The following is a 27925-nucleotide window of genomic DNA, read 5'->3' on the forward strand; positions in this document are numbered from 1 at the left end:
CCCTTTGGGGTGGCGCTGGTGCCTATCTTAGCTACAATCGGGCGGAAGGCGGGGTACACCCTGGACAAGTTGCCACCTCAACACAGATAGACAACATTCGCACACTACGGACCATTTAGTGTTGCCAATCAACCTATCCCCAGGTGCATGTCTTTGGAGGTGGGAGGGGCCTATCCCCAGGTGCATGTCTTTGGAGGTGGGAGGGAGCCGGAGTACCCGGAGGGAACCCACGCAGTCACGGGGAGAACATGCAAACTCCACACAGAAAGATCCCGAGCCCGGGATTGAACCCTGACTACTCAGGACCTTCATATTGTGAGGCAGACACACAAACCCCTCTTCCACCGTGAAGCCCCACAATCTATGTAAATGAGTGTAAATTCTATTTTACTTCCTCTTCACCCCTCCTCAACTTTTTTTTCCCATCCTCCCTTCCTATGAAATGATCTTTTTGTTCGTCACATATCTCTCTTCGACACCCATTTAATTTGAAACCTTTTTAAAAACACACACACACATAATTAGCATTTAAATCTCTCAGTCGCCCCTCCCTCTCTCCCTCGCTCGCTCTCTGGTGGACTCTACATGTCTCGGTCGCTAAGGCAACCAATGCTTCTCCCCCCCCCCCCCCTCTTCTCCTCCCTTGCTCTCCCCTCTTTTCCCCTCACTCGCTGTCTCATTCCCTCTCTCCAGTTGCCAGAGGTAGGCATGAGAAGTGATACGTGTCGTACTGTGTGTGTGTGTGTGTGTGTGTGTGTGTGTGTTTGAGTGACATTTTGCTTGGCATTTAGGCAGCAGTTGTAGATGAGAAGTTGCCTGGCGCCGCTCAAAGTGTCATTTGGACTTGGTGTTGGGCTGATGAAGATTTATGAGCAGGCGTTGGAGGACCGGAGCGGAGTGTGTGATGGATGTGGACTTTTCTTGTGTTGAGGTGTTGCGAGTGATGCATAATTGAGCGTTAAACTTCAATGGCCCGGGGGAGCGTGGACATTTAGAGGAGATTAGAGCTGGAATTCTGCCATCACTATCCTTGTTATCTGGCGAGCCGGACCCTCCCCCCTTCCGTCTTTCTCCCTCTCCTCTTCGTCTGTCTTATCTTCCAGAGATGATCGGCGTGGTGGCGTCTCAGTGAACACGGCCAAGCGATGGAGAGACGGTAAGGCAACAAATCATCCGAGGCAGGGCGCTTTTTTTTTTTTCTAAACTTCTCCCTCTTCTTCCTCAGCTCCGTCTCTCCTGTCGCACGACTGACTGCCCTCGTCCTGGTCGCCCTGGCGACGCAGCCCTCCACCTGTAACCGTGACGACGGCGAGGAGCGGGTGGACGCCCTCTCCGTCCAGCTGTCCGTCACCACCCAGGTGACGCCCACCCCTCTCTGGGCGGTGGTGTGGGGACCCACGCAGCCTCTGGAGGACGACACCTACCACTTCCTCTCCAGCCAGGAAACGGAGCACCTGCGCCAGCAAGGGGACCAGCGAGAGGCCGGCACTCCTGTGGCCGCCTCCGAGGACTGGCCCCGACCTGATGCCAGCACGCGCCCTCAAGACGGGTCTTGGAGCCAAGAGGACGGGAGGACGCAGGCGGAGGGGACGGAGCTGGAGGAAGAAGGTGGGCATCGTAAGAATAAAAATGGGGAAAAAAAAAGGTGGCACTTTACTGCCGGGAGTCTTCCCGGGAATTAGCTGTCACCCGGGTGAAGGCTGACGTCCCGCTGAGCGCAGTCAGCCGCGGCCGTTGCCTGGAAAGCCTCATAAAGTTGGCATCACTCACGGCGAGGAACTGGTCGCCGTCACGGCGGGATGTCTGTTGTGGAGTTGGAGGCTGGCGTCCTAATCACACGTCCAATTTCACCTGTCTCTGCTGATTTGTCTCTTTTCCTCTAAGTCCAATTATACACGGTAATACTCTCTCTCTCTCTCTGTGTGTGTGTGTGTGTGTGTGTGACAGTGGACCCTCAGTTCTACGTCACTGTGACCATCTCCTCGCTGCTCATCCTGACTGCAATCATCATCACCGCCAAACTCTGGTAGGAAGTCCTTCTTTGTTTATGAGAACGTGACTGCTTTTTCTACTGTCGTTCTATTTTTATGGAGTTTGTAGTAAAAGAGCAATCACCAGTCAAAGCATATCTAACAGTTTCTTCGGGCTCACTTCAGTGTGTGCACAAGACAGGTGTGTTCTGTCACTTTTATTCTTTGGCTTTTAACACTACGTGAGTTGTGTGGTCCTCTGTGTTTTCTTTTGATTTTGATTTCTGGTCAGCACGGTGGAAGAGGGGTTAGTGCGTCTGCCTCACAATACGAAGGTCCTGGGTTCAATCCAGGGCTCGGGAGCTTTCTGTGTGGAGTTTGCATGTTCTCCCCGTGACTGCGTGGGTTCCCTGCGGGTACTCCGGCTTCCTCCCACCCACAAAGACATACACCTGGGGATAGGCCCCTCCCACCTCCAAAGACATGCACCTGGGGATAGGTTGATTGGCAACACTAAATTGGCCCTAGTGTGTGAATGTTGTCCGTCTATCTGTGTTGGCCCTGCGACGAGGTGGCAAATTGTCCAGGGTGTACCCCGCCTTCCGCCCGATTGTAGCTGAGATAGGCGCCAGCGCCCCCCGCGACCCCAAAAGGGAATAAGCGGTAGAAAATGGATGGATGGATGTGTGAATGTTGTCTATCTGTGTTGGCCCTGTGACAAGGTGGCAAATTGTCCAGGGTGTACCCCGCCTTCCGCCCGATTGTAACTGAGATAGGCACCAGCGTCCCCCCACGACCCAAAAGAAAATAAGCCATAGAAAATGGATGGATGGATGGAATTTTGATTTCTATTCATTGTTTTACAAACCCCGTTTCCATATGAGTTGGGAAATTGTGTTAGATGTAAATATAAACAGAATACAATGATTTGCAAATCCTTTTCAAGCCATATTCAGTTGAATATGCTACAAAGACAACATATTTGATGTTCAAACTGACAAACAATTTTTTGTTTGCAAATAATCATTAAAAAAATCGTTTTTAATCATATTTATTTTTATATTGGTTTTATTTTTTTCAATTCAGTCATCTGTGGAGCTTAGGACATTTAAATATTGTTTTTACTGCTGTAGATAGATAGATAGATAGATAGATAGATAGATAGATAGATAGATAGATAGATAGATAGATAGTACTTTATTGATTCCTTCAGGAAAATTAAAATTCCAGCAGCAGTGTACAGAGTTGAGATCAATTTAAATTAAAGTGAAAAGTAAATAATTGGGGTTTAAATGGAAACAAAATAGAGAAATATTACAATAAGAATAAAAAATAAAAAGCAACAATGTTAATAAAAATATAACAGTAAAATAAGAATATAACAAGACAAAGTAGGCAGTAGTGACCATGTTATGAAAACATATTGCACTGTTATTGTTTTGCATCCCCTGGCATCCCTGTGCCCCCCGCCCCCCGCCCCAAAGAGGAGTTGTACAGTCTAATGGCGTGTGGGACAAAGGAGTTTTTGAGTCTATTAGTCCTGCACTTGGGATGAAGCAGTCTAGAACTGAACAGGCTCCTCTGGCTACTGATAACACTATGCAGAGGGTGACTGGCATCATCCAGGATGCTCACTAGTTTGTCAACAGTGTTGTGCAGCACTTTGGAAACATTTATGTTGTTTTAATGTGCTACACAAATAAAGTGGATTGGATTGGATTTCAGTCATTGATGGGGTTCATGGAAGGTGCGTTAATAAATTGCAAAACAAAAGGTATTACTTTAGTTTCTGTCTGCAAGCTTCACAATTGGTACGTGTTAAAGACCTACTGAAAGCCACTACTACACAGTCTGATAGTTTATATATCAATGATGAAATATTAACATTGCAACACATGCCAATACGGCCGCTTTAGTTTACTAAATTGCAATTTTAAATTTCCCGCAAAGTTTCCTGCTGAAAACGTTGCTGAATGATGACCTACGTGATTGCAGGGGACATATTAGCCCAGCACCACAAGCGGCTAAAAGTCCTCTCTTTTCATCGCATAATTACACAGTATTTTGGACATCTGTGTTGCTGAATCTTTTGCAATTTGTTCAATTAATAATGGAGAAGTCAAAGAAGAAAGATGTAGGTGGGAAGCTTTAGCCTTTAGCCACACAAACACACGGTGATTCCTTGTTTAAAATTCCCGGAGGTGAAGCTTTACTATGGATCACAGCGGTCAAGCGAACATGGATCCCGACCACTTGTCAACCGGCAGGTTTCGGTGAGAAAATTGTGGTAAAAAGTCGCCTCTTACCCGAGATCAGCTGAGCTTCTGTCCTGCTGTAGCTTTGTGACTTCATTCAGAGACTGGTGTCAACACACCCGTGGCCACACCCCTCTAACTATCAGGTACTATTAAACTCACTAAAACACTAGCAACACTAGAAAGATAAGAGATTTCCCAGAATTATCCTAGTAAATGTGCCTTAAAACATTTGAATCGCTCCAAATGCAATCGCCTTTTTTTTTTAACTTTATTTTTTTTCTAGTCCTTCACTCTAAATTTCTTCATCCACGAATCTTTCATCCTCACTCAAATTAATGGGGAAATTGTCGTTTTCTCGGTCCAAATAGCTCTTGCTGCTGGACGCTCACATTATAAACAATGTGAGGACGTGAGGAGCCCTCACACTTGTGATGTCATCGTCTGCTACTTCCGGTACAGGCAAGGCTTTTTTATTAGCGAACAAAAGTTGCAAACTTTATCGTGGATGTTCTCTACTAAATCCTTTCAGCAAAAATATGGCAATATCGCGAAATGATGAAGTATGACACATAGAATGGACCTGCTATCCCCCTTTAAATAAAACAATCTCATATCAGTAGGCTTTTAATGTGCTACACAAATAAAGTGGATTGGATTGGATTTGTATATTTTAGTTTCCCGGAAGAGTTAGTGCTGCAAGGGGTTCTGGATATTTGTTCTGTTGTGTTTATGTTGTGTTACGTTGCGGATGTTCTCCCGAAATGTGTTTGTCATTCTCGTTTGGTGTGGGTTCACTGTGTGGCGCATATTTGTAACAGTGTAAAAGTTGTTTATACGGCCACCCTCAGTGTGACCTGTATGGCTGTTGACCAAGTAGGAATTGCATTCACTTATGTGTGTGTGTAACAGCTGCATATATCATGTGACTGGGCCGGCACGCTATTTGTATGGTGGAAAAGCGGACGTGTAGACAGGATGTGGAAGACGCTAAAAGGCAGTGCCTTCAAGGCACGCCCCCAAAATTGTTGTTTGGGTGGAAATCGGGAGAATGGTTGCCCCGGGAGGGGCACTGAAATTCGGGAGTCTCCCGGGAAAATCGGGAGGATTGGCAAAAGTATGGGTACGGTGTGAGAGTCTGTTGAAATCAAAAGCATTTCTCGCCTTCCTGTCGGTCGTTTTTTCTTAATACTGATCTGGCAGCAGCCAGCATCATCTCACAAGACCCTCGGGTGCCCTGAATGTCAATCAAGTGACGAAAGTAAAGTCTTGGTGAAGATTGATGATCGCTAATTTTTAGGTCTATTTCAATCAACTGACACACCGTCAACGATGGCTCGGTAGCTCGAGATCAACGTAATGGGCACCCCTGCTTTGATGGATTAGGGTTGTTGTTGATGTTGGAGGTTGGTTTAATGTTAAGTCAGGGTTGGACTCTCACTATTATGTTAGATCCACTGTGGACTGGACTTTCACAATATTATGCTAGACCCACTCGACGTCCATTGCATCCGGTCACCCACATCTGCAGTCCTATCCAAGGTTTCTCATAGTCATTCTCATTGACATCCCACTGGGATGTGAGTTTTTCCTTGCCCTTACGTGGCCTCTGAACCGAGGATATCGTTGTTGCTTGTGCAGCCCTTTGAGACACTTGTGATTTAGGGCTATATAAATAAACATTGATTGATTGATTGATTGATTGGGCCATACTCCAAAGCACTAGGGGGCAGCATCTTACCGATGTCCTTCACTACTACATGAAACATGGATAAGCAGTTCTAGAAATCTGCAGAATCAGTGCAAGTGCTTAAGGGGGTTTTTCCTTGGTTTGAGGTTGCAAGGGTCCTAGCTCGAGTTCTGGTGGGACTGCCACAGGTTCAGTATATTTACAGCTTCTGTGTGCGCAGTTGTGCACTGCACTTTCTAAAGTAGATGTTATTGTATGGCTGGGTGATATATCGATATACGATATATATCACGGGGTTGTCTCTGTGCGATATAAAAAATGAGTATATCGTAATATTTGAGTAGATGTTCTCACGCAGCTGCAGACATTACACTCTCCTCGCTCTTTTCTGTGTCTCCTTCTCACAGACAAGCAGGCGCACATTCTTACATACGTCACTTACTGTCACGTCATACGTCACATACGTATACGCCCTGCCCAGCAGAGAGGTAGTGGCGTCGCTAACGTTAGCTGTGATGCTAGCGGGTTGTTGCGAGAGAAAGAAGGTTCAAATCTGGTAACAAATGAAGGAAGAATTAATTCCCAATAAAAACAGCAGGGGGTCCATCGTCTGGCGGTGGTTCGGCTTCAAGCGGGAATATGTCGAATAGACAACTTTAATTTGTCAAGTGTGGTGCTAAAGCGTTGCTACCAAAAGTAGCATTACTGCTAATATGTAGCATCATTTGAAAAGTCACCTGCTAATAACTTTAATAAACACAGTTTAGGTCAATTGACTTAGTTGTGATTTCCTTCTCTGCATGAAAGTTTAAAAGTAGCATATATGAATGCAGTATGAAGAAGAATGTTTGAATGTAGACACATAGAATCATCATACTGCTGTCATTATATGCATCAAGTGTTCATTCAAGGCTAAGGCAAAATATCGTAATATATATCGTATATCGCGATACAGCCTAAAAATATCGCGGTATTAAAAAACGGCAATATCGCCCAGTTATTATCACATATGCATGATTGATTGATTGATTGATTGATACTTTTATTAGTAGATTGCACAGTTCAGTACATATTCCGTACAATTGACCACTAAATGGTAACACCCCAATAAGTTTTTCAACTTGTTTAAGTCGGGGTCCACGTTAATCAATTCATGGTACAAATAAATACTATCAACATAATACAGTCATCACACAAGTTAATCATCATAGTATATACATTGAATTATTTACATTATTTACAATCCGGGGGGTGGGATGAGGAGCTTTGGTTGATATCAGTACTTCAGTCATTAACAATTGCATCAACAGAGAAATGGACATTGAAACAGTGTAGGTGTGACTTAGTAGGATATGTACAGCCAGCAGAGAACATAGTGAGTTCACATAGCATAAGAACAAGTATATACATTAGAAGTACATTTGATTATTTACATTAGGTTATTTACAATCCGAGGAGATGGGATGTGAATGAGGAGGATTAAAGGGTTGAAGTTGCCTGGAGGTGTTGTGGTGCATGTACAGTAGATGGCAATATTGTCCCGTTTAAGAGTGTCACATGCTGTTTACGGCAGACGAACTGCCTTACGGTGGAGTGATAGACGTAAACGTGACTGCTGTTGTGTGTTGTTACTGCGCTGGGAGGACGTTAATGAAACTGCCTAACAATAAACCAAGAAACTCGTCCTCGATCATTCTACAATTATAACGCCATTGGGCAGACGCGCTCTTAGACACGTCACTCAAGTCCTCATGGAGCTGGAGGGGGCGTGGCCTCCAGCTCCGTCTGAATTTTGGGACATTTTCGGGAGAAAATTTGTCCTGGGAGGTTTTCGGGAGAGGCGCTAAATTTCGGGAGTCTCCCGGAAAATCCGTGAGGATTGGCAAGTATGAGGTGGACCCCGACTTAAACAAGTTGAAAAACTTATTGGGGTGTTACCATTTAGTGGTCAATTGTACGGAATATGTACTGTACTGTGCAATCTACTAATAAAAGTATCAATCAATCAATCAGTCAGTGGACTTTAAAAGGGGAAGTTCAGCTTCCCTTGCAGCCATTGAGCAGACACCACAGCACGCAGCTGAGCTTCACTAAATCTTCTGGATCTAGTTTGGGTCTCAGCCTTAAGATGAACAGCAGAGGAACTTCAGCCCTTTCTTTAAAACTTCCATCTCTTACACCGACTGACAACTACAAGCTAAGCGCGAGGATGACGTCCTCGCCTGTTTTCAAGACCGAATTTGATCCTGCGCAGGATTATGGGCAGCTGTAGTTTCCTTTTCAGACCACCAATTACTCACTTTATATGGACTTTGAGGACTTTGGGACTCATTCAAAGCTCACACAAGTATAGGTGGGGCCTACAAAGTAATCTGTCAGCCCATTGAAGTTTTGTTCTTGCAGGAATTCAGAAGGATTTTGTACGAAACAAAGTTACATGTCATGTATTACAAGGGCTTTCATTTGCCAAGATCCTGGTTCACGGAGCTGGTTTCCCCTCCACTTGTGAACCGGATAGGTCAAAGGTCGGGAACCTTTTTGGCTGAGACAGCCATGAAAGCCAAATATTTTAAAAATGTATTTCCGTGAGAGCCATATTATATTTTGGTAATACTTTGAACATATTCACCATGAATCAGTTGCTTGTTAACATGCAATTTTGTAACATATTGGCTCTTAATTTGTCATTTTTAAGTACTTATTAATGCCTTTTTCTGCATGGCCTTATTTTACAAGCAGTAAGCCATAAACTAAGAGTCTTCCCTCAATTACCTCAGAATTATTGCTTATTAGTACCCCTAACCCTTATATGGTCCCCTAGTGTCCAAATAACTCTTAATTAAGTCTTTGTTACTTAGAATATGTTCCCCATACTAAAGTGTTACCAATATTTTTTAACACTGAATACAACTAAATGTGTGCATTTTTTAGTTGGACTAACAATAAATAAAATACTTCTTACCATAAATGCGACTTCTTGGATTGATGGAATAAAATGCATTAGAATGTTTTTAATTTTGAACGTTATTTTTAACCCTGTGATTACCAGCGGAATCATTAATTACTTATCGTGTTAAGCAATGTCAGCTAAAATGTATCTGAGAGCCAGATGCAGTCATCAAAAGAGCCACATCTGGCTCTAGAGCCGCAGGTTCCCTACCCCTGGGATTGTTGGTACAGAAAATGTACGCATGAACATGTGATAAAGACCACACCATCACGTTGGTGTAAAGTAGGTGAGGTGTTGAGTTTAAATTCAGAAAATATTTACTTAATAAGTCTGTATTTGAACATTTTTTTCACATTTCTATAATTAGGGGTTGGTACCGAGTGAATTTTGTCGTTTCTACCAGGTATCAGTTCACTTAAAATCAGACGATACCATATTTCAAAACCTTTGTAGCACGCGACGTCATGTCCGGTTGCAGACTCGGCACCGGCTTAAGCACTTGGCGCAGAAACAAACACTCAGAGCGGACTCCACCGAACTACCTTTAGGTAATGTCTTCATTTTCCATGTCAACGAATCAAAATGGTGCTCAAATGTACAGTAAGGCTACACTTTTCAAAATGCTAGCTCGATGCCCATAGGTATGCCATACACATGTTACCGATTAGCATAACACGCCATTTTCCACACCTACGAGTTTGTTAATCAAAACTACAACTGATGCGTACTGAGTGCAATTCTTACAGTATACACACTTTGTAGGATACTGACAACCAAGTCTGGAAATTGCAACTGCATGCAAAATGTACTTTACTCTACAATACTTGCAAATGAGAGTGATTGGCAACACTAAAATGGTCCCTAGTGTGTGAATGTGAGTGTGAATGTTGTCTGTCTATCTGTGTTGGCCCTGTGATGAGGTGGCGACTTGTCCAGGGTGTACACTGCCTTCTGCCCGATTGTAGCTGAGATAGCGCCGCCCGCAACCCCAAAGGGAATAAGCGGTAGGAAATGGATGGATGGATGGAGACTCAGAGATGTAAGAAAAAAAGATAGAACAACTGGACAGCACAGTTATGCGTACTAAGTACAATACTTACAGTATACACACTTTGTAGGATACTGACATCTAAGTCCGGGAATTTCATTTACATGAAAAATTTACTTTACAATACTTGCAAATGAGACTCAGACATGTAAGAAAATAAGATAGAATTACTGGACAACACAGGTATGCGTACTAAGTACAATACTTACAGTATACACACTTTGTAGGATACTGACATCTTAGTCCGGGACTTGCAACTGCATGCAAAATGTACTTTACTCTACAATACTTGCAAAGGAGACTCAGACATGTAAGAAAATAAGATAGAATTACTGGACAGCACAGTTATTATTATCAGCATAGTTTTAAGTGTTAAATACAAATCAGATTTTATTATTAAACAGTTAACATCTATTAACACAAACACAAGTACCAAAAATTGGTACTGCTGCATACCAGTATCGATTCCCAAGTAGCAGAAATTGGTACCGTATGGATTCAACTATGAAAAGGTACCCCTTCCTATTTATAATATCATTTTGTTGATCCCTTGATGGATCCTGTGTGTTAGCAGTACCACATCTTGAGAATCACACAAAACAAAAGAGTGGCTCAGGAGATGACAGGAAACATGACAAGACAGAAAGGACAGCTTGTTCAAACGTGTACAAACAACACCTTTCAAGATTTGCCATCACTCTTAAAGATGTGTAATATTCCACCTAGCATTACGCCGCCAACACCCGGATGGGCGTTCCTTCTGCTGGAGAGCGTGGTTATTAGCGGGCAATGGGGACTCATCCAGGTGATGTAGTGCAACACTTCCACGCTTTGCTGATCACACCAATGATGTCAACTTGATTTGACCGCCGGGTCTTTTCCCGCCTTGTTTTCCCTGCATCTTCCTCTGTCAAGATATATATATATATATATATATATATATTTTTTTTTTATGTGGCTTATTTATATGTTCGTTCTCTTCCCCCTTACTGCCTATCGTCATTTTTCAATTCAGCGCCTGGAACAGTATAATTTGTTCCACTTCATAGTCCCTTTTCATACTTCTCCGCTCAGATTTGCCCCCTCAGTCTTACATGATCAAAAGCTCCCTCCTCCCACTTGGGCCTCCTTTGCTTAGCAGGGATTTTCTTTCTTGCTCTCAATACCTGTTCCCCTCAATACCTGTTCCCCTCAATACCTGTTCCCCTCAATACCTGTTCCCCCCAATACCTGTTCCCCTCAATACCTGTCCCCCTCAATACCTGTTCCCCCTCAATACCCTGGATTTCCTCGAGGTTCTTGGCTTTCTAACATTATTGTAATTAGGGCTGTGAATCTTTGGGTGTCCCACGATTCGATTCAATATCAATTCTTGGGGTTGCGATTCGATTAGAAATCGATTTTTTCGATTCAATGCGATCAACGATTCAAAAACGATATTTTTCCGATTCTGTATTGATTCAATACATAGATTTCAGCAGGATCTACCCCAGTCTGCTGACATGCTAGCAGAGTAGTAGATTTTTGAAAAAAAAAGCTTTTATAATTGTAAAGGACAATGTTTTATCAACTGATTGCAATAATGTAAATTTGTTTTAACTATTAAACTAACCAAAAACATTGGACACAGTGTGTTGTCCAGTTTATGAGATGCCATGCAAGTGTAAGCCACTGTGACACTATTGTTCTTTTTTATTATTTTTATAAATGTCTAATGATAATGTCAATGAGGGATTTTTAATCACTGCTATGCTGAAATTATAACTAATATTGATACTGTTGTTGATAATATTCATTTTTGTTTCACTACTTTTGGTTTGTTCTGTGTGGTGTTTGTGTCTTCTCTCAATTGTTCTGTTTATTTAATCCGCTTTGGACTGGACTCTCACGACTGTGTTGGATCCATTGTGGATTGAACTTTCACAGTATCATGTTAGACCCGCTCGACATCCATTGCTTTCCTCCTCTCCAAGGTTCTCATAGTCATCATTGTCACCGACGTCCCACTGGGTGTGAGTTTTCCTTGCCCTTATGTGGGCCTACCGAGGATGTCGTAGTGGTTTGTGCAGCCCTTTGAGACACTAGTGATTTAGGGCTACATAAATAATCATTGATTGATTGATTGATTGATATTGCTGTGTAGTGGTTTGTTGGATTGATAAAAAAAAAATTATATCTATATATATATATATATAAATATATATATATATATATATATATATATATAGTGTGTGTGTGCCATGTTATATATTACTGCTTTGGATAATTTCAGCGGTTTTAATGGCAGTTTTACCTATTTACGCTCATCAAAGCTCTGAAAATTATGCATCATGGTTTTCTGGCACCATCTGGTGGTTAAGGGGCAATATTACACCAACATTTATTTTCTTGTTTTTCAATTAGCAAGAACTAGTTGTCTGTCTATCTGTGTTGGCCCTGCGATGAGGTGGCGACTTGTCCAGGGTGTACCCCACCTTCCGCCCGATTGTAGCTGAGATAGGCGCCAGCGCCCCCCGCGACCCCGAAAGGGAATAAGCGGTAGAAAATGGATGGATGGATGGATAGATTTTTCCTGTGGTTTTCCTGGTGTAAACAATATACCAGAATGATAGTCTGTCAACACATGGCAGTTGTAATGGGGTCAATGTAGCTGACAGGGGTCTTAAGGGAACGTGTGTATAGTTTGTTTTTATGTCATATTCTTGTTGCAACCAAAAGCACAATTCAATGTAAAAACTAGGTACACATGTAATGCCCATTTTGGGCTTCAGAGTTCCACAACGTTTAATAAAAACCTGTGGGTATTACATGTATGCATCTGATAATATCAAAGTTAAAAAAACATGTAATTGTATGCATGCAATTATTCTGTCTAAATTGGAAGAATGAATACATTACGAAAGAAAGATAAGGTGCTTCATATTTCCAGGCTTTTGCAGGCCAAATAAAGTGAATTTGACACATGCAAAAGATACTCTTTTTCCCAAAAAGTGAGCAGCGTTAAATCTGTTGAAATCTCTTTTGACAAAATGACACAAAAACAAACCCCTGTGGTCGGGACACGCCCCCTCTTCTAGAAGACACCTTAGATCCTGCACCATCCTCTCAGACTAGAGTTGCCTATCTAAGTCTGTGACAATGAACTGATGAATCCTTCTCAGTTGAGAGACTATTCTTTTTCCAGATGTGATTGATTCAATGACTTGAGATTGTAATGACCTGGATGAATGAGAACATTCACATGCAGGTAATGTGCTTCTCAACGCGTGCCAGCACCACCACAAGTAGATTGCAGTCCTGTGGGCAACACTGCCATACTTATTTAACCCAACAAACAACATTTTGGTTTGGAATATTTAAATTCCATCCTGGAATATGTCACAAAAGCTGCCCGATGAATTCTTAACTGTGCAGCCTTTGGTCCCATGACAGACATTCTGGTGTGGAGTTGCATTTAATAAAGGCCTACTGAAATGAGATGTTCTTATTTAAAGGGGGATAGCAGCTCCATTCTATGTGTCATACTTCATCATTTCGCCATATTGCCATATTTTTGCTGAAAGGATTTAGTAGAGAACATCCACGATAAAGTTCGCAACTTTTGGTCGCTAATAAAAAAGCCTTGCCTGTACCGGAAGTACCAGACGATGTGTGCGTGATGTCACGGGTTGTGGAGCTCCTCACATCTGAACATTGTTTACAATCATGGCCACCAGCAGCGAGAGCGATTCGGACCGAGAAAGCGACAATTTCCTCATTAATTTGAGCGAGGATGAAAGATTCAAGGATGAGGAAAGTGAGAGTGAAGGACTAGAAAAAAAAAGAAGAAAAAGACTATACAATGGAAGCGATTCAGATATTAGACAAATTTACTAGGATAATTCGGGAAAATCCTTTATCTGCTTATTGTGTTACTAGTGTTTTAGTGAGATTATATAGTCGTGCCTGTACAACCTGAAGGTCGGCCCCGCACCTTTCTTCAGCACCAGTCAAAGGGTGATGCCCATCTCTGCCCTTCGCAAGGGACCCTCTTTGAAACACCATCCATCCATCCATCATCTTCCGCTTATCCGAGGTCGGGTCGCGGGGGCAACAGCTTAAGCAGGGAAACCCAGACTTCCCTCTCCCCAGCCACTTCGTCTAGCTCTTCCCAGGGGATCCCGAGGCGTTCCCAGGCCAGCCGGGAGACATAGTCTTCCCAACGTGTCCTGGGTCTTCCCCGTGGCCTCCTACCGGTTGGACGTGCCCTAAACACCTCCCTAGGGAGGCGTTCGGGTGGCATCCTGACCAGATGCCCGAACCACCTCATCTGGCTCCTCTCCATGTGAAGGAGCAGCGGCTTTACTTTGAGTTCCTCCCGGATGGCAGAGCTTCTCACCTCTTCGAAATACGATCTTTCGAAATGACCGCTACATAAAACACTGTACTTTGTGTGTGTGGTCCAATTCAACCGTGTTTGCTTGACCTCTCTGTTCCATAACAAAGCTTCACCGTCATCTTTCGGGAATGTAAACAATGAAACACCGGCTGTGTTTGTGTTGCTAAAGGCGGCCGCAGTACACCGCTTCCCAACTACAGCTTTCTTCTTTGACGTCTTCATTATTCATTGAACAAATTGTAAAAGATTTAGCAACACAGTTGTCCAGAATACTGTGGAATTTTGCAATGAAAACAGACAACTTATAGCTGGGAATTGTGCTGGAACCAAATGTTCTCTACAATACGTGACATCATCATACCGCTACGTTTCAGCAGGATACTTCAGCGCGAAATTTAAAATTGCAATTTAGTAAACTAAAGCGGCCGTATTGTCATGTGTTGCAATGTTAATATTTCATCATTGATATATAAACTATCAGACTGTGTGGTGGCTAGTAGTGGCTTTCAGTAGGACTTTAAGTGTCCCATTTCAATTTAAGGTCCGAGACCAGAGTACCGAACCACAAGTGTGAAGGCAGCCCAACTTCCTTCACCAACCTCCTACGCTGTGGAGCCAAAGCAAAGTGACCTTATTCAAACTGCACATTCTCGTTCTCCACTTCCATGGCGTGATAGACTGGCTGGCGCTCGGGTGTCATAAATGTGTAAATAACGCCATGTGTTGGAAGCGAGGGGGCTGGGGCGCTGCAGATGGACTGAAATGCTAGCGTATAGTAGAAAGTGGCCACGGTCCAGTTCATTATGAGCTGAGAAGAGCAACATATTGCACTCTCTGTTGTTTTCCACGAAGATCGTGAGCCGGGTGTTGTTGAGCGTGATGGAGGCCGAGGACAGGTGTTGCAGCAAAGGGGAGAATGAGGACACTGGATTTGTCTTTTATGGACGTGGTAACAAATAACTCTGTGGCTTCATTAAGTATTCAGCAAGCTATCCTCCACAGGTTTTTACAAATGTACATTATACTTTTATTAGGAAATCTGAAATAATCTTTCCAAAAATGACTTTTATTGGAGATTTAAATCAGAATACTTTATTGATCCTTGTCTAAAAGGGAACACAGTGTCAGGCTTTCCCCTGACAGTTAGTTTGTTTCTTCTGCATTTGTCTTGGTTTGCTCTGTGTGTTTAGTATTTCCTGTTTTTAGTTCCTGTCAGCGCTCTTATTTTGTCTGTTTCCGTTTTTTTTCCCCTGTGCACTGTTTCCCCCTGGCCACACCTGGTGTCAATCAGCCCACTTCTATTTGAGTCTGTTTTTCTCCTCCAGTCAGTTCCTGGATTATTGTCGTTGCTACCTGTCGTGTCGTGTCGTATCATGTCAATGCAGCGTTGCGGTACGCTATATTTGATAGTGGTTTGTAGCTTATTGTCTTTTGTTCCCTGCTTCCAAGTTTGTTTTCATATTATAAGTACGACTTCTGTTTCTTGCTCGATACCTGCTAGCTTCCACGCTAGGCCTTCTTGGTTGTTATCCGCCCACGTGCGCGCTTTTTGTTTGTACCCTTTGTTTGTTTTTTGTCTTAGTGTTTTAAATAAATCATGTTTTCTCACTCCATGCCTTCCTCCTCCTCTGCATCTTGGGGTTCAACACAAACAAACTCTGACACACAAGAGGCTGCTAGCATATATCCAGGTTGGACATTATTGTGTGATGTCAAGATATGTATTTATCATGTATTGTGTATAAAACCAAGACGAGCAAAGCATCAAATCCTAAGTGCAAAATGACCACAGACCAGGCAGAGTGTTTTTAGCATCCATTTTTTGGTAGTCACCCAACATGTAGTCTTGGACGAGGATGGCAATGTTTCTAATGCCATTGTGGAATGTTCTGGTTAGCTCCTTTTAACTTTAATCCGAAATTGGCAAAGCACATCGAAAACTGATTTGCAGCGACCAAAGCATTTTTAAGCAGCTGCCTCGTTCTTGTCTCGTCATTGTCCTCACTTGTAGTCTGTCAAGTTTCTGCAACATCCCCAGTGAGAAAACTTGTCCACGTACTTTCATTTTTGGACCGCAATGTGACGTCATCGTAAAATTAATGTTTTTGTACATTATTTTTCGAATGAAACTAAACATAAATTGTATTTTTCTTATGTTTTTTTTATAAGTATTTTTAAAGGGTCGTTTTATATAAATGTGTGTTGTTCCTGAAATGTAGTTATTTATAAAACAATTGTGTTCTGTTTTTTTTCTCACGATTGTTTGTATTATGACATTTACCAAAATGGCAAAGTAGTTATTTACAAAACTATATATTTTTAATGTATTTTTCTTATAAAATTTTCTGTGAAATCAAACATTTAGGTAAAATTTAAGAAAGGGTTTTAAAAAAAATAATTTTTTTAAATGCGGCTTTTTTCAGTTTTTGTGATATCTGAAATGTACGTGGAAATTGAGGTAGTTATTTACAAAACTCATTTTAAAGGGTATTTTTTACAACTATTTATGATATCTGAAATTTACAAATAATTTAAGGTAGTTATTTACAAGAACATTTTAAAAAGGTCTTTTTTTACTTTTATTTATCCATCCATCCATCCATCCATTTTCTACCGCTTATTCCCTTTCGGGGTCACGGGGGGCGCTGGCGCCTATCTCAGCTACAATCGGGCGAAAGGCAGGGTACACCCTGGACAAGTCGCCACCTCATCGCAGTATCTAAAATGTATATAAAATTTAAGGTAGTTGGCCTTTTTTTTCTTTTTTTACAATCAATTTTTACAATTGTCTGATATCCAAAATTGACATTAAATCTAAGGTGGTTATTCACAAAAGCCATCAATTTCCTAACGCATGTCCCTTTTGGGGTCACGCGGGGTGCTGGAGCTTATCTCAGCTGCAATCGGGCGGAAGGCGGGGTACACCCTGGACAAGTCGCCACCTCATCGCAGGGCCAACACAGATAGACAGACAACATTCACACTCTAGGGACCATTTAGTGTTGCCAATCAACCTATCCCCAGGTGCATGTCTTTGGAGGTGGGAAGAAGCCGGAGTACCCGGAGGGAACCCACGCAGTCACGGGGAGAACATGCAAACTCCACACAGAAAGTTCCCGAGCCTGGGATTGAACTCAGGACCTTCGTATTGTGAGGCAGACGCACTAACCCCTGTCGCACCGAGCTGCTCGTTGCAAGACATAATAAAAAGTATTTTACATTTCATTTTAACGGAACTGTTAGATTTTGTGAAGTTTGAAAGTGGCTTTCATGACCAAGCATCAATAATTTGCATATAATGTAAACTTTTATATATATGTGTATACATCTAAAATATATATATGAACTTCGGACTACTCAGGACCTTCGTATTGTGAGGCACATTAGGGCTGGGCGATATGGCCTTTTTTTAATATCTCGATATTTTTAGGCCATATCGCGATTTACGATATATATTACGATATTTTGCCCTGGCCTTGAATGAACACTTGATACATATAATGACAGCAGTATGATGATTCTATGTGTCTACATTCAAACATTCTTCTTCATACTGCATTAATATATGCTACTTTTAAACTTTCATGCAGAGAGGGAAATCACAACTAAGTCAATTGACCAAAACTGTATTTATTAAAAAGTTATTAAGCAGTGGCACAAACATTCATGTCTTTTGATTGATTGATTGAAACTTTTATTAGTAGATTGCACAGTACAGTACATATTCCGTACAATTGACCACTAAATGGTAACACCCCAATAAGTTTTTCAACTTGTTTAAGTCAAAGTCCACGTTAATCAATTCATGGTCATTTCCAAAACAGAAAGTGCAAGATTGTCAGAGACATTTTAAGTGTCAAATAAAAATGAGCTGCATAATAGGAAATCAAAAATAGTATTGGTCCTTACTATGTGGTATTTTACTACAGACGTGATTAAATTCTCTTCATTCTCTAGCGAGTGACTTTTCAAATGATGCTACATATTAGCAATAATGCTACTTTTTGTAGCAACGCTTTTGCCCCACACTTGACAAATTACAGTTGTTTGTTCGACATATTCCCGCTTGAAGCCAAACCACCGCCCGACAATGGACCCCCTGCTGTTTTTATTGGGAATTAAGTCTTCCTTTATTTGTTACCAGATCCACATTTTCTTTCTCCCGTATTACTCGTACAGCTACGTTAGCATCACAGCTAACGTTAACCAGTCTGCTACCTCTCTGCTAGGCAAGGGTGTATACGTGTGTGACGTGTGTGACGTGTGTAAGAAGGTGCGACTGCTTGTCTGTGAGAAGGAGAGCGGAAAGAGTGTGAAGAACCTGTAATGCCCGCAGCTAAAAGCAACTGCCTGAGAACATATACTCCAATATTACGATATAGTCATTTTCTATATCGCACATAGACGAACCCGTGATATATCCTATATATCGCCCAGCCCTAAGGTACATACACTAACCCCTGTTCCACCGTGTTACCATCCATCCATCCATCCATCTTCTTCCGCTTATCCGAGGTCGGGTCGCGGGGACAGCAGCCTAAGCAGGGAAGCCCAGACTTCCCTCTCCCCAGCCACTTGGTCTAGCTCTTCCCGGGGGATCCCGAGGCGTTCCCAGGCCAGCCGGGAGACATAGTCTTCCCAACGTGTCCTGGGTCTTCCCCGTGGCCTCCTACCTGTTGGACGTGCCCTAAACACCTCCCTAGGGAGGCGTTCGGGTGGCATCCTGACCAGATGCCCGAACCACCTCATCTGGCTCCTCTCGATGTGGAGGAGCAGCGGCTTTACTTTGAGTTCCTCCCGGATGACAGAGCTTCTCACCCTATCTCTAAGGGAGAGACCTGGAAACTCATTTGGGCCGCTTGTACCCGTGATCTTATCCTTTCGGTCATGACCCAAAGCTCATGACCATAGGTGAGGATGGGAACGTAGATCGACCGGTAAATTGAGAGCTTTGCCTTCCGGCTCAGCTCCTTCTTCACCACAACGGATCGGTACAACGTCCGCATTACTGAAGACGCCGCACCGATCCGCCTGTCGATCTCACGATCCACTCTTCCCCCACTCGTGAACAAGACTCCTCGGTACTTGAACTCCTCCACTTGGGGCAGGGTCTCCTCCCCAGCCCGGAGAGCCAGGCCCGGAGTTGGGGCACGATGGTGAACGCCTGGTGGCCGGGCCTGTCCCCATGGGGCCCGGCCGGGCACAGCCCGAAGAGGCAACATGGGTCATCCCTCCAATGGGTTCACCACCCATAGGGGGGGGGGCATAGAGGTCGGGTGCAATGTGAGCTGGGCGGCAGCCGAAGACAGGGCACTTGGCGGTCTGATCCTCGGCTACAGAAGCTAGCTCTTGGGACCGTGTTACCCTATTCACAAAACTATTTTTTAAAGTGGCTTTTCCCTCCAATTGTTTGTGATTTACGAAATGTACATGGAATTTGACGTAGTTATTTACAGAACAAAAAAAATTTATATATATATATATATTTTTACAATTGTCTAATTAAAAATGACATAAACTACTATTTCTTAAAAGCGGCTTTTTCTCCCAGTGTCTGTGACATCTGACATGTACATGGTAGTTATTTGTAAAACTCTACAGTACTGTTTGACTGTTAGAAATGAATAGAACTGTATATTTGTGTTGTACAGTAAACATTATTGATGGATGCACTGTGCCCATCAAATAAACAGAAGGAAAGATGGCCGCCTCATGTCTTAATATGGACTGTAAACCTCAGCTTTAAAAGATCATAAACATCACCTGAGACTTTTTAGCCCTATAAAATCCAACAGTGTAACATCCCCCTGGACTCTCTCCTCTGACTTGAAGTCACCCTGTCTTTGCTCGGCCTTGTAGCATCCTTCCCTCCCCTTTTTGCATCCTTCCCTCCCCTTGTTGCATCCTTCCCTCCCTTGTTGCATCCTTCCCTCCCCTTTTTGCAGGAGTTCAATGATCCTCCCTCACAACTTTAACGACTTCATCAATGTTGGAGTGACTCTGCTGTTCCTGACGCTCTTTCATGTTCTTCCTCTGCCCTAAACCTCACATTCCTTGCTTCTTCTCCCCTTAGTTACGATCGCAGTTGTTCCCGGCATCCGCCCCCGCTCTCTGGCGGCGTGGCCCCCCCCCTCTCCCGCGCGCTCCCATGCTCCCTTGCTTCGGAGGAGAGCCGCCAGACGCTGCACAGCACCTCCTCCTTCGCCGACCGAGAGAGGTAACGACTTGTGTGTATGTCCATGTTTGTGGGCCGAAACAGGCCTTTAATAGACTTCATGTTCTCCACAAACATGGTGGCTGCTATGTGGCCAACTGCAGCTTACTGAGTATTGGAACACACTCCTTCTCACTTTACTTTACACTCCAAGTTTGCAGCTTCTAAAGGTGTACATGTGGGTGGTGGTTTATGTCTAGAGCAGAGTTAGGGCTGGGCGATATGGCCTTTTTTTAATATTGACATATTTTTAGGCCATGCCGCGATATATGATATATATCTCGGTATTTTGCCTTAGTCTTTAATGAACACTTGATACATACTGTATTTCCTTGAATTGGGGCGCTAATTAATTTAAAACCTCTTCTCACTCCTGCACTTACCAAAGGCATGCAGTAAATATAAGCATGCGCTAATTATTTTAAAACCTCTTGTCACTCCGACACTTACCAAAGGCATGCAGTAAAAATGTGAGTGTGATGTAAGCTTGGACCTTAAATCCTACTGAATAGCTCTTAATTTTCTTCCCTTTATGCGATTTCAAATTACCGGTATTGAAATCAGCCTCCTCCATGACAGGGGAAGTGTCACTCGTGACATCACGAGTTTGACCAGGCGGTAATACTAAGCATGCGCTAATTATTTTGCGAAGCGAGTTGGACCCAGCAGTAATTCAAGGCAGGTGCATACTATATGTCCTGCAGCAATTCAAGGAAATACGGTATATCACAGCAATATGATGATTCTATGTGTCTACTAGAGATGCGCGGTTTGCAGTCTCATCCGCGGAGTCGCGGGTCGGGCGGGTGACATGACGAAAAAATAGATTTTAATTAGATTCAGGCGGGTGGCGGTTGAATCATCTGGAAATATTTGATATACATGGTTCTGGGATCGGTATGCTTTGCCATTCAAAGAGCCATTTAAGAACCGTGTCACAAAACGAAGAAGTCAATAGATCGCTCGCCAATACGCTAATGGCAGAACAAAGGTTACTCAAATAGTGAAAGGTAAGTGTTGTTGTTTTTTTTAGTAACCAGCAAGCACAGTACAGTTAGTAGAACTGAAATTCAACTATTTCTTTTATTTATATATATATATATAATATAATAAATATATATAGCTAGAATTCACTGAAAGTCAAGTATTTCATACATATATATATATATTTATATATATTTGAAATATATATGAAATACTCGAGTTGGTGAATTATACTCCTCCCCTCTTAACCACGCCCCCGGCCCAAACCACGCCTCCGCCCCACACTCGACCACGCCCCCAACTCTCCACCACCCACCTCTTGATATCGGAGGTCTCAAGGTTGGCAAGAATGTATTATACCGCCTCTAAAAAGAACTGGCCCCCCAGCTCCTGGCCCCTCGTCGTCATCGTCACGCCATGATATTGCTGGTTTACGAGCAGAGGAGCATGTTCGGCAGCACACAATCACAGAGTACTTACAAGCAGACAGTGTGTAGACAGAAAAGGGAGAACGGATGCATTTTGGCTTAAAAACTAACAATAAAAGTGAAGTTATAACACTGAAACGCCCTCAGGAAGTGGTTCTTTAAGACATGACTAGCTAGCGAGCGGCTAAAGTCCATCTAAATCACTAATCCTCGCCTCCATGGCGACAAATAAAGTATGTTTCTTACAAGCATCATCCCTGCAGGACGAGGAATAGCTAAACATGCTTCACTACACACCGTAGCTCACCGGCGTCACAAAGTAAACAAACACCATGGGTGGATCTACACCTGACATCCACTGTATTGATACCAAGTACAGGAGCGTATCTAGTCCATACTATTCTTAAAGTGACATTTTTTTAAGCATCAAAAATGTTTCTTTCTTTTCTTTTCAAATGTTTATTATGCTTATAAACTCAGTAAATATGTCCCTGGACACATGAGGACTTAAATTATGACCGATGTATAATGCTATAACTACTTGGTATCGGATTGATACCTAAATTTGTGGTATCATCCAAAACTAGTGTAAAGTATCAAAACACAGAAGAATAAGTGGTTATTACATTTTAACAGAAGTGTAGATAAAACATGTTAAAAGACAAAGTAAGCAGATATTAACAGTGAATGAACAAGTAGATTATTACTTAATTTTCTACCACTTGTCCTTAATAATGTTGACAAAAGAATAGAATGACACATTTTGTTACTGCATATGTCAGCAGACTAATGAGGAGCCTTTGTTTGCTTACTTACTACTAAGATGCAAGTTTTCTTGTATGTTCACCATTTTATTTAAGGACAAACCTGCAATAAGAAAAAATATGTTTAATGTACCCTAAGATTTTATGTTAAAATAAAGCCAATAATGACATTTTTTTTGGTCCCCATTATTCAAAAAAGTACCAAAATATATTTTGGTACCGGTACCAAAATATTGGTATTGGGACAACACTACTATACGCTCACACTGGTGTTTTTGTCATGAGACCAAAGGTTTAGCAGTGAAGAACATAAGCTTTTATGACATATGACGTACATCATGGCTGTCAAACTCTGGCCCCCGTGTAATTTCATTTGGCCCTTGAGGCAATAATAAATGAACATTAGAGCTGGCCCGCCAGTATTATAAAGTGGCGGTGCCGCTGTATCACCGCATTCAACGCTAATTCTCATACTTGCCAACCCTCCCGATCTTTCCAGGAGAATCACAAATTTCAGTGCCCCCCCCCCAAAAAATCTCCCAGAGAAACCATTCTCCCGAATTTCCACCCGGACAACAATATTAAAGTTACTGCTTTTAGCATCCTCTACAACCTGTCGCCACGTCCGCTTTTCCTCCATACAAACAGTCACGTAATATATGCGGCTTCTACACACACACAAGTGAATGCAAGGCATACTTGGTCAACAGCCATACAGGTTACACTGAGGATGGCCGTATAAACAACTTTAACACTGTTACACCACACTGTGAACCCACACCAAACAAGAATGACAAACACATTTCGGGAGAACATCCGCACAGTAACACAACATAAACACAACAGAACAAATACCCAGAACCCCTTGCAGCACTAACTCTTCCGGGACTCTACAATATACACCCCCGCTATCAAGAAAACTGGATTTTGCAAGTCTTTATAAAGTTATTTAAGCCTTGCTTGTTCAATATTCAATGCAAAACTTGTTTGGGTCCCTATTAAAAGGTTCATTTGTTCAACTTTGGCCCGCAGCTTTGTTCAGTTTAGAATTTTGGCCCACTCTGTATTTGAGTTTGAAACCCCTGACGTATATCATTCAAATATTACAAACCAAGATGTCATCATCTGGGTTGAACACTAAAACATTTTTTTTTATATTCTGCTGTTTTTATTACCGGAGTTGAGAAAACGCCTCTAGAACAGATCTGGGCAAATTAAGGCCCGGGGGCCACATGCAGCCCGTTAAGCTTTTCAATCTGGCCGCCGGACATTCCCCCAAATTTTTTTTAGGTCTTTAGGATCGAAACTATAGCTGCCATTATGATTTGCAGTGATGTTTTCAAGTCACCCTAAGTCTTCATTGAAACTTTTATTAGTAGATTGCACAGTACAGTACATATTCCGTACAATTGACCACTAAATGGTAACACCCCAATAAGTTTTTCAACTTGTTTAAGTCGGGGTTCACCTTAATCAATTCATGGTAATACTAAGTATTTCAATCTTTGGAATCTGCACTTTTGCCTGATATACAGGTTACTATGGTAATTTAATTAATTACTATGGTAATCGAATGAGTTACTATGGTCAACTAATTAGTTACTATGGTCAACTAATTAGTTACTATGGTCATCTAATTAGTTACTATGGTCATCTAATTAGTTACTATGGTCAACTAATTAGTTACTATGGTCATCTAATTAGTTACTATGGTCATCTAATTAGTTACTATGGTCAACTAATTAGTTACTATGTTCATCTAATTAGTTACTATGGTCATCTAATTAGTTACTATGGTCAACTAATTAGTTACTATGGTCATCTAATTAGTTACTATGGTCATCTAATTAGTTACTATGGTCAACTAATTAGTTACTATGGTCATCTAATTAGTTACTATGGTCATCTAATTAGTTACTATGGTCATCTAATTAGTTACTATGGTCATATAATTAGTTACTATGGTCATATAAGTAAACGCCCATCAGACGAGGCACCAGCAGTGTGTGCGTAGTGTGTTTCCACGGAGTGTTTGCAGAGCCTGAACTGCGGGTGTCAGGGACAGACTCAGAAAGAGATTTTTACAACAAAGTTCTAAAGCTTAGTGATATATCTGATTGTAGGTGTTTTTGTTTTTTTTACTCTTTGCGTTCTGATTTCACTGTGTTTGTTGCATTTTTGTGCGTTTCTGTAAAATATGTGAATGGAGAGGAGGTGTGATGTTCATATGTTGTCAATATTCAGTGTTTTATCGTTCATAGTTAATATCGTAAATCCCACATTGTTGTCATGTACTTTCTGGGTGTCTCCTTCAGTGGAAAATGTTTAATTAAATTCCGTTTTTTAAGGCGGTCTGTCGTAACGTTTTTAGCATTCAATCAAACATTATTGTGAGGTTTTGTATAAGTGTTCCTAAAAAGAAATATACCGGCCCCCAGACACATTTGTTTCTCTAAATTTGGCCCCCGAGTCAAAATAATTGCCCAGGCCTGCTCTAGAATGTACAAACCCCGTTTCCATATGAGTTGGGAAATAGTGTTAGATGTAAATATAAATGGAATACAATGATTTGCAAATCCTTTTCAAGCCATATTCAGTTGAATATGCTACAAAGACAACATATTTGATGTTCAAACTCATAAACTTTATTTATATTTTTGCAAATAATTAACTTAGAATTTCATGGCTGCAACACGTGCCAAAGTAGTTGGGAAAGGGCATGTTCACCACTGTGTTACATCACCTTTTCTTTTAACAACACTCAATAAACGTTTGGGAACTGAGGAAACTATTTTTTGAAGCTTTGAAAGTGGAATTCTTTCCCATTTTTGTTTTATGTAGAGCTTCAGTCATTCAACAGTCCAGGGTCTCTGCTGTCGTATTTTACGCTTCATAATGCACCACACATTTTCCATGGGAGACATGTCTGGACTGCAGGTGGGCCAGGAAAGTACCAGCACTCTTTTTTTACAAAGCCACGCTGTTGTAACACGTGCTTAATGTGGCTTGGCATTGTCTTGTTGAAATAAGCAGGGGCGTCCATTAAAAAGACGGCACTTAGATGGCAGCATATGTTGTTCCAAAACCTGTATGTACCTTTCAGCATTAATGGTGCCTTCACAGATGTGTAAGTTACTCATGCCTTGGGCACTAATGCACCCCCATACTATCACACATGCTGGCTTTTCCACTTTGCGTCGATAACAGTCTGGATGGTTCGCTTCCCCTTTGGTCCGGATGACACGATGTCAAATATTTCCAAAAACTATTTGAAATGTGGACTCGTCAGACCACAGAACACTTTTCCACTTTGCATCAGTCCATCTTAGATGATCTCGGGCCCAGAGAAGTCGGCGGTGTTGTTGATAAATGGCATTCGCTTTTCATATAGTTTTACCTTGCACTTACAGATGTAGCGACAAACTGTATTTAGTGACAGTGGTTTTATGAAGTGTTCCTGAGCCTATGTGGTGATATCCTTTAGAGATTGATGTCGGTTTTTGATACAGTGCCGTCTGAGGGATGGAAGGTCACGGTCATTCAATGTTGGTTTCCGGCCATGCCGCTTACGTGGAGTGATTTCTCCAGATTCTCTGAACCTTTTGATGATATTATGGAGCGTAGATGTTGAAATCCCTAAATTTCTTGCAATTGTACTTTGAGAAAGGTTGTTCTTAAACTGTTTGACTATTTGCTCACACAGTTGTGGACAAAGGGGTGTACCTCGCCCCATCCTTTCTTGTGAAAGACTGAGCATTTTTTGGGGAAGCTGTTTTTATAGCCAATCATGGCACCCACCTGTTCCCAATTAGCCTGCACACCTGTGGGATGTTCCAAATAAGTGTTTGATGAGCATTTCTCAACTTTATCAGTATTTTTTGCCACCTTTCCCAACTTCTTTGTCACGTGTTGCTGGCATCAAATTCTAAAGTTAATGATTATTTGCACACAAAAAAATGTTTATGAGTTTGAACATCAAATATCTTGTCTTTGTAGTGCATTCAACTGAATATGGGTTGAAAAGGATTTGCAAATCATTGTATTCTGTTTATATTTACATCTAACACAATTTCCCAACTCATATGGAAACAGGTTTGTAGATTGACGAGCACCACAAGGAGGGAGAGAACAGGTGACGGCGACCAGCAGATCAAACCATCAGAGTTCTTTTTAACGGCAGCAAACAGCACAAGCATGAAACGCAACAACCCACGTCGCCATCTCCGCGTCTGAGTTCCGCAGCGTCCTTCCATAATTGGACGGCGGTGCTATTCTCTGAGGAGCATTCAGGCCGGGAGTGTTGTTGCTGTTTTTTAAACTCCCCTCACCGTGATGAGTCACTGTGGAAAAGGCGCCCAAAACGCGGGCCGCCATCCACCGGGTGACGCTTTTGTTCAAGGGTACTTAAAGTTAATCTCAAATCAGGATAATTATAGTGCTGCTCTCCTCCTCCTCCTCGGTCCCTTGTGACGCAGCTTGAGTAGTTTTGGGAGTACGTCGCTTTCTCCCGAGCTTCAGGCCTCTCTGTTCCACTTTGCACACATAAAAAAAAAAGACTTCCTGTTTCTGTTTCTGTTTTGTTTTTAAAAACACACATTTTCTTGTCTTGTGTCTTGCAGTGTCAGGATCCCGGTGGTGAACCTCTGAGGCGGCTATTTTTCCATACGCTGAATATTTCTGCCGTCGGAGCGTCAACATTTTTTTGCCTGCAGCATCGTTTTTATTTTCTCCAAAACTGTGAAATGGGTTCAGGGACCAGAACGCACACTGCTCGGCTACCCCCGAGGTCTTTAAGAAGAAGAAGGAAAAAAAAAACCTCATCTTGCTGCCTCTTTCCTTCCCTCCCCGTGTGCTAAATGTTCTCGATGCGGCTCTGCGTCAGCGTCACGGCCCCCCGAGCTGCGACTCCACGGCTCGGACCCTCCATGACTAATTGACAAACAAACAGTTTAACAGGCGTGCAGCATTCCATTGTAGGACACAGTCTCTCTACCTGTGCTTCCAGTCTGCTCTCAAACCCAAGAAAACCGTGCCCGGATTCCTCGCCATCATGCATCAGCATCTCCAGAGGAGGATTTTGACAAAGCTGTTTATCGGGGCTGCAGCCAACAGGCAAATGTGTTTAACATGTCACGCTCCAAAAATGCTCCCCGCTTCAAGAATGTTGGATAAAAAATGCTAATTCTCCGCGGTTTTCCTCATGATTTGTTTCTTTAATTACCCGGCACTCACCTCATAGCGAGC

General features: G+C 42.3%; 2 protein-coding genes across 3 annotated transcripts in view; one reads left to right on the top strand and one right to left on the bottom strand.

The window, feature by feature from the left end:
• Window positions 1-27925, bottom strand: part of cops7a (COP9 constitutive photomorphogenic homolog subunit 7A) — a 96390-nt gene that overhangs the window by 28323 nt on the left and 40142 nt on the right. The window lies entirely within an intron of this gene.
• Window positions 187-27868, top strand: pianp (PILR alpha associated neural protein). 2 transcript variants are annotated; one of them, XM_061914843.1, is made up of 5 exons: window positions 201-1156; window positions 1226-1608; window positions 1948-2026; window positions 20365-20508; window positions 27301-27868. In XM_061914843.1, the coding sequence occupies exons 1-5, from the start codon at window positions 1146-1148 to the stop codon at window positions 27326-27328; spliced, it is 645 nt and encodes a 214-aa protein (XP_061770827.1). In that variant the 5' UTR covers window positions 201-1145; the 3' UTR covers window positions 27329-27868. The 2 variants fall into 2 exon arrangements, with proteins under 2 accessions (XP_061770828.1, XP_061770827.1); XM_061914844.1 differs by lacking the exon at window positions 20365-20508 and having other exon boundaries at window positions 187-1156.

Source organism: Nerophis ophidion, linkage group LG11 (genome assembly GCF_033978795.1).
Source record: "Nerophis ophidion isolate RoL-2023_Sa linkage group LG11, RoL_Noph_v1.0, whole genome shotgun sequence".
In the NCBI taxonomy this organism is placed as follows: Eukaryota; Metazoa; Chordata; class Actinopteri; order Syngnathiformes; family Syngnathidae; genus Nerophis; species Nerophis ophidion.

Excerpts from the sequence above, each read along its gene's own strand:
- pianp (XM_061914843.1), top strand. Across the intron at positions 2,027-20,364 it reads ATCATCACCGCCAAACTCTG|TTACGATCGCAGTTGTTCCC; the intron begins GTAGGAAGTCCT and ends TTCTCCCCTTAG. Across the intron at positions 20,509-27,300 it reads TCCTTCGCCGACCGAGAGAG|TGTCAGGATCCCGGTGGTGA; the intron begins GTAACGACTTGT and ends TGTGTCTTGCAG.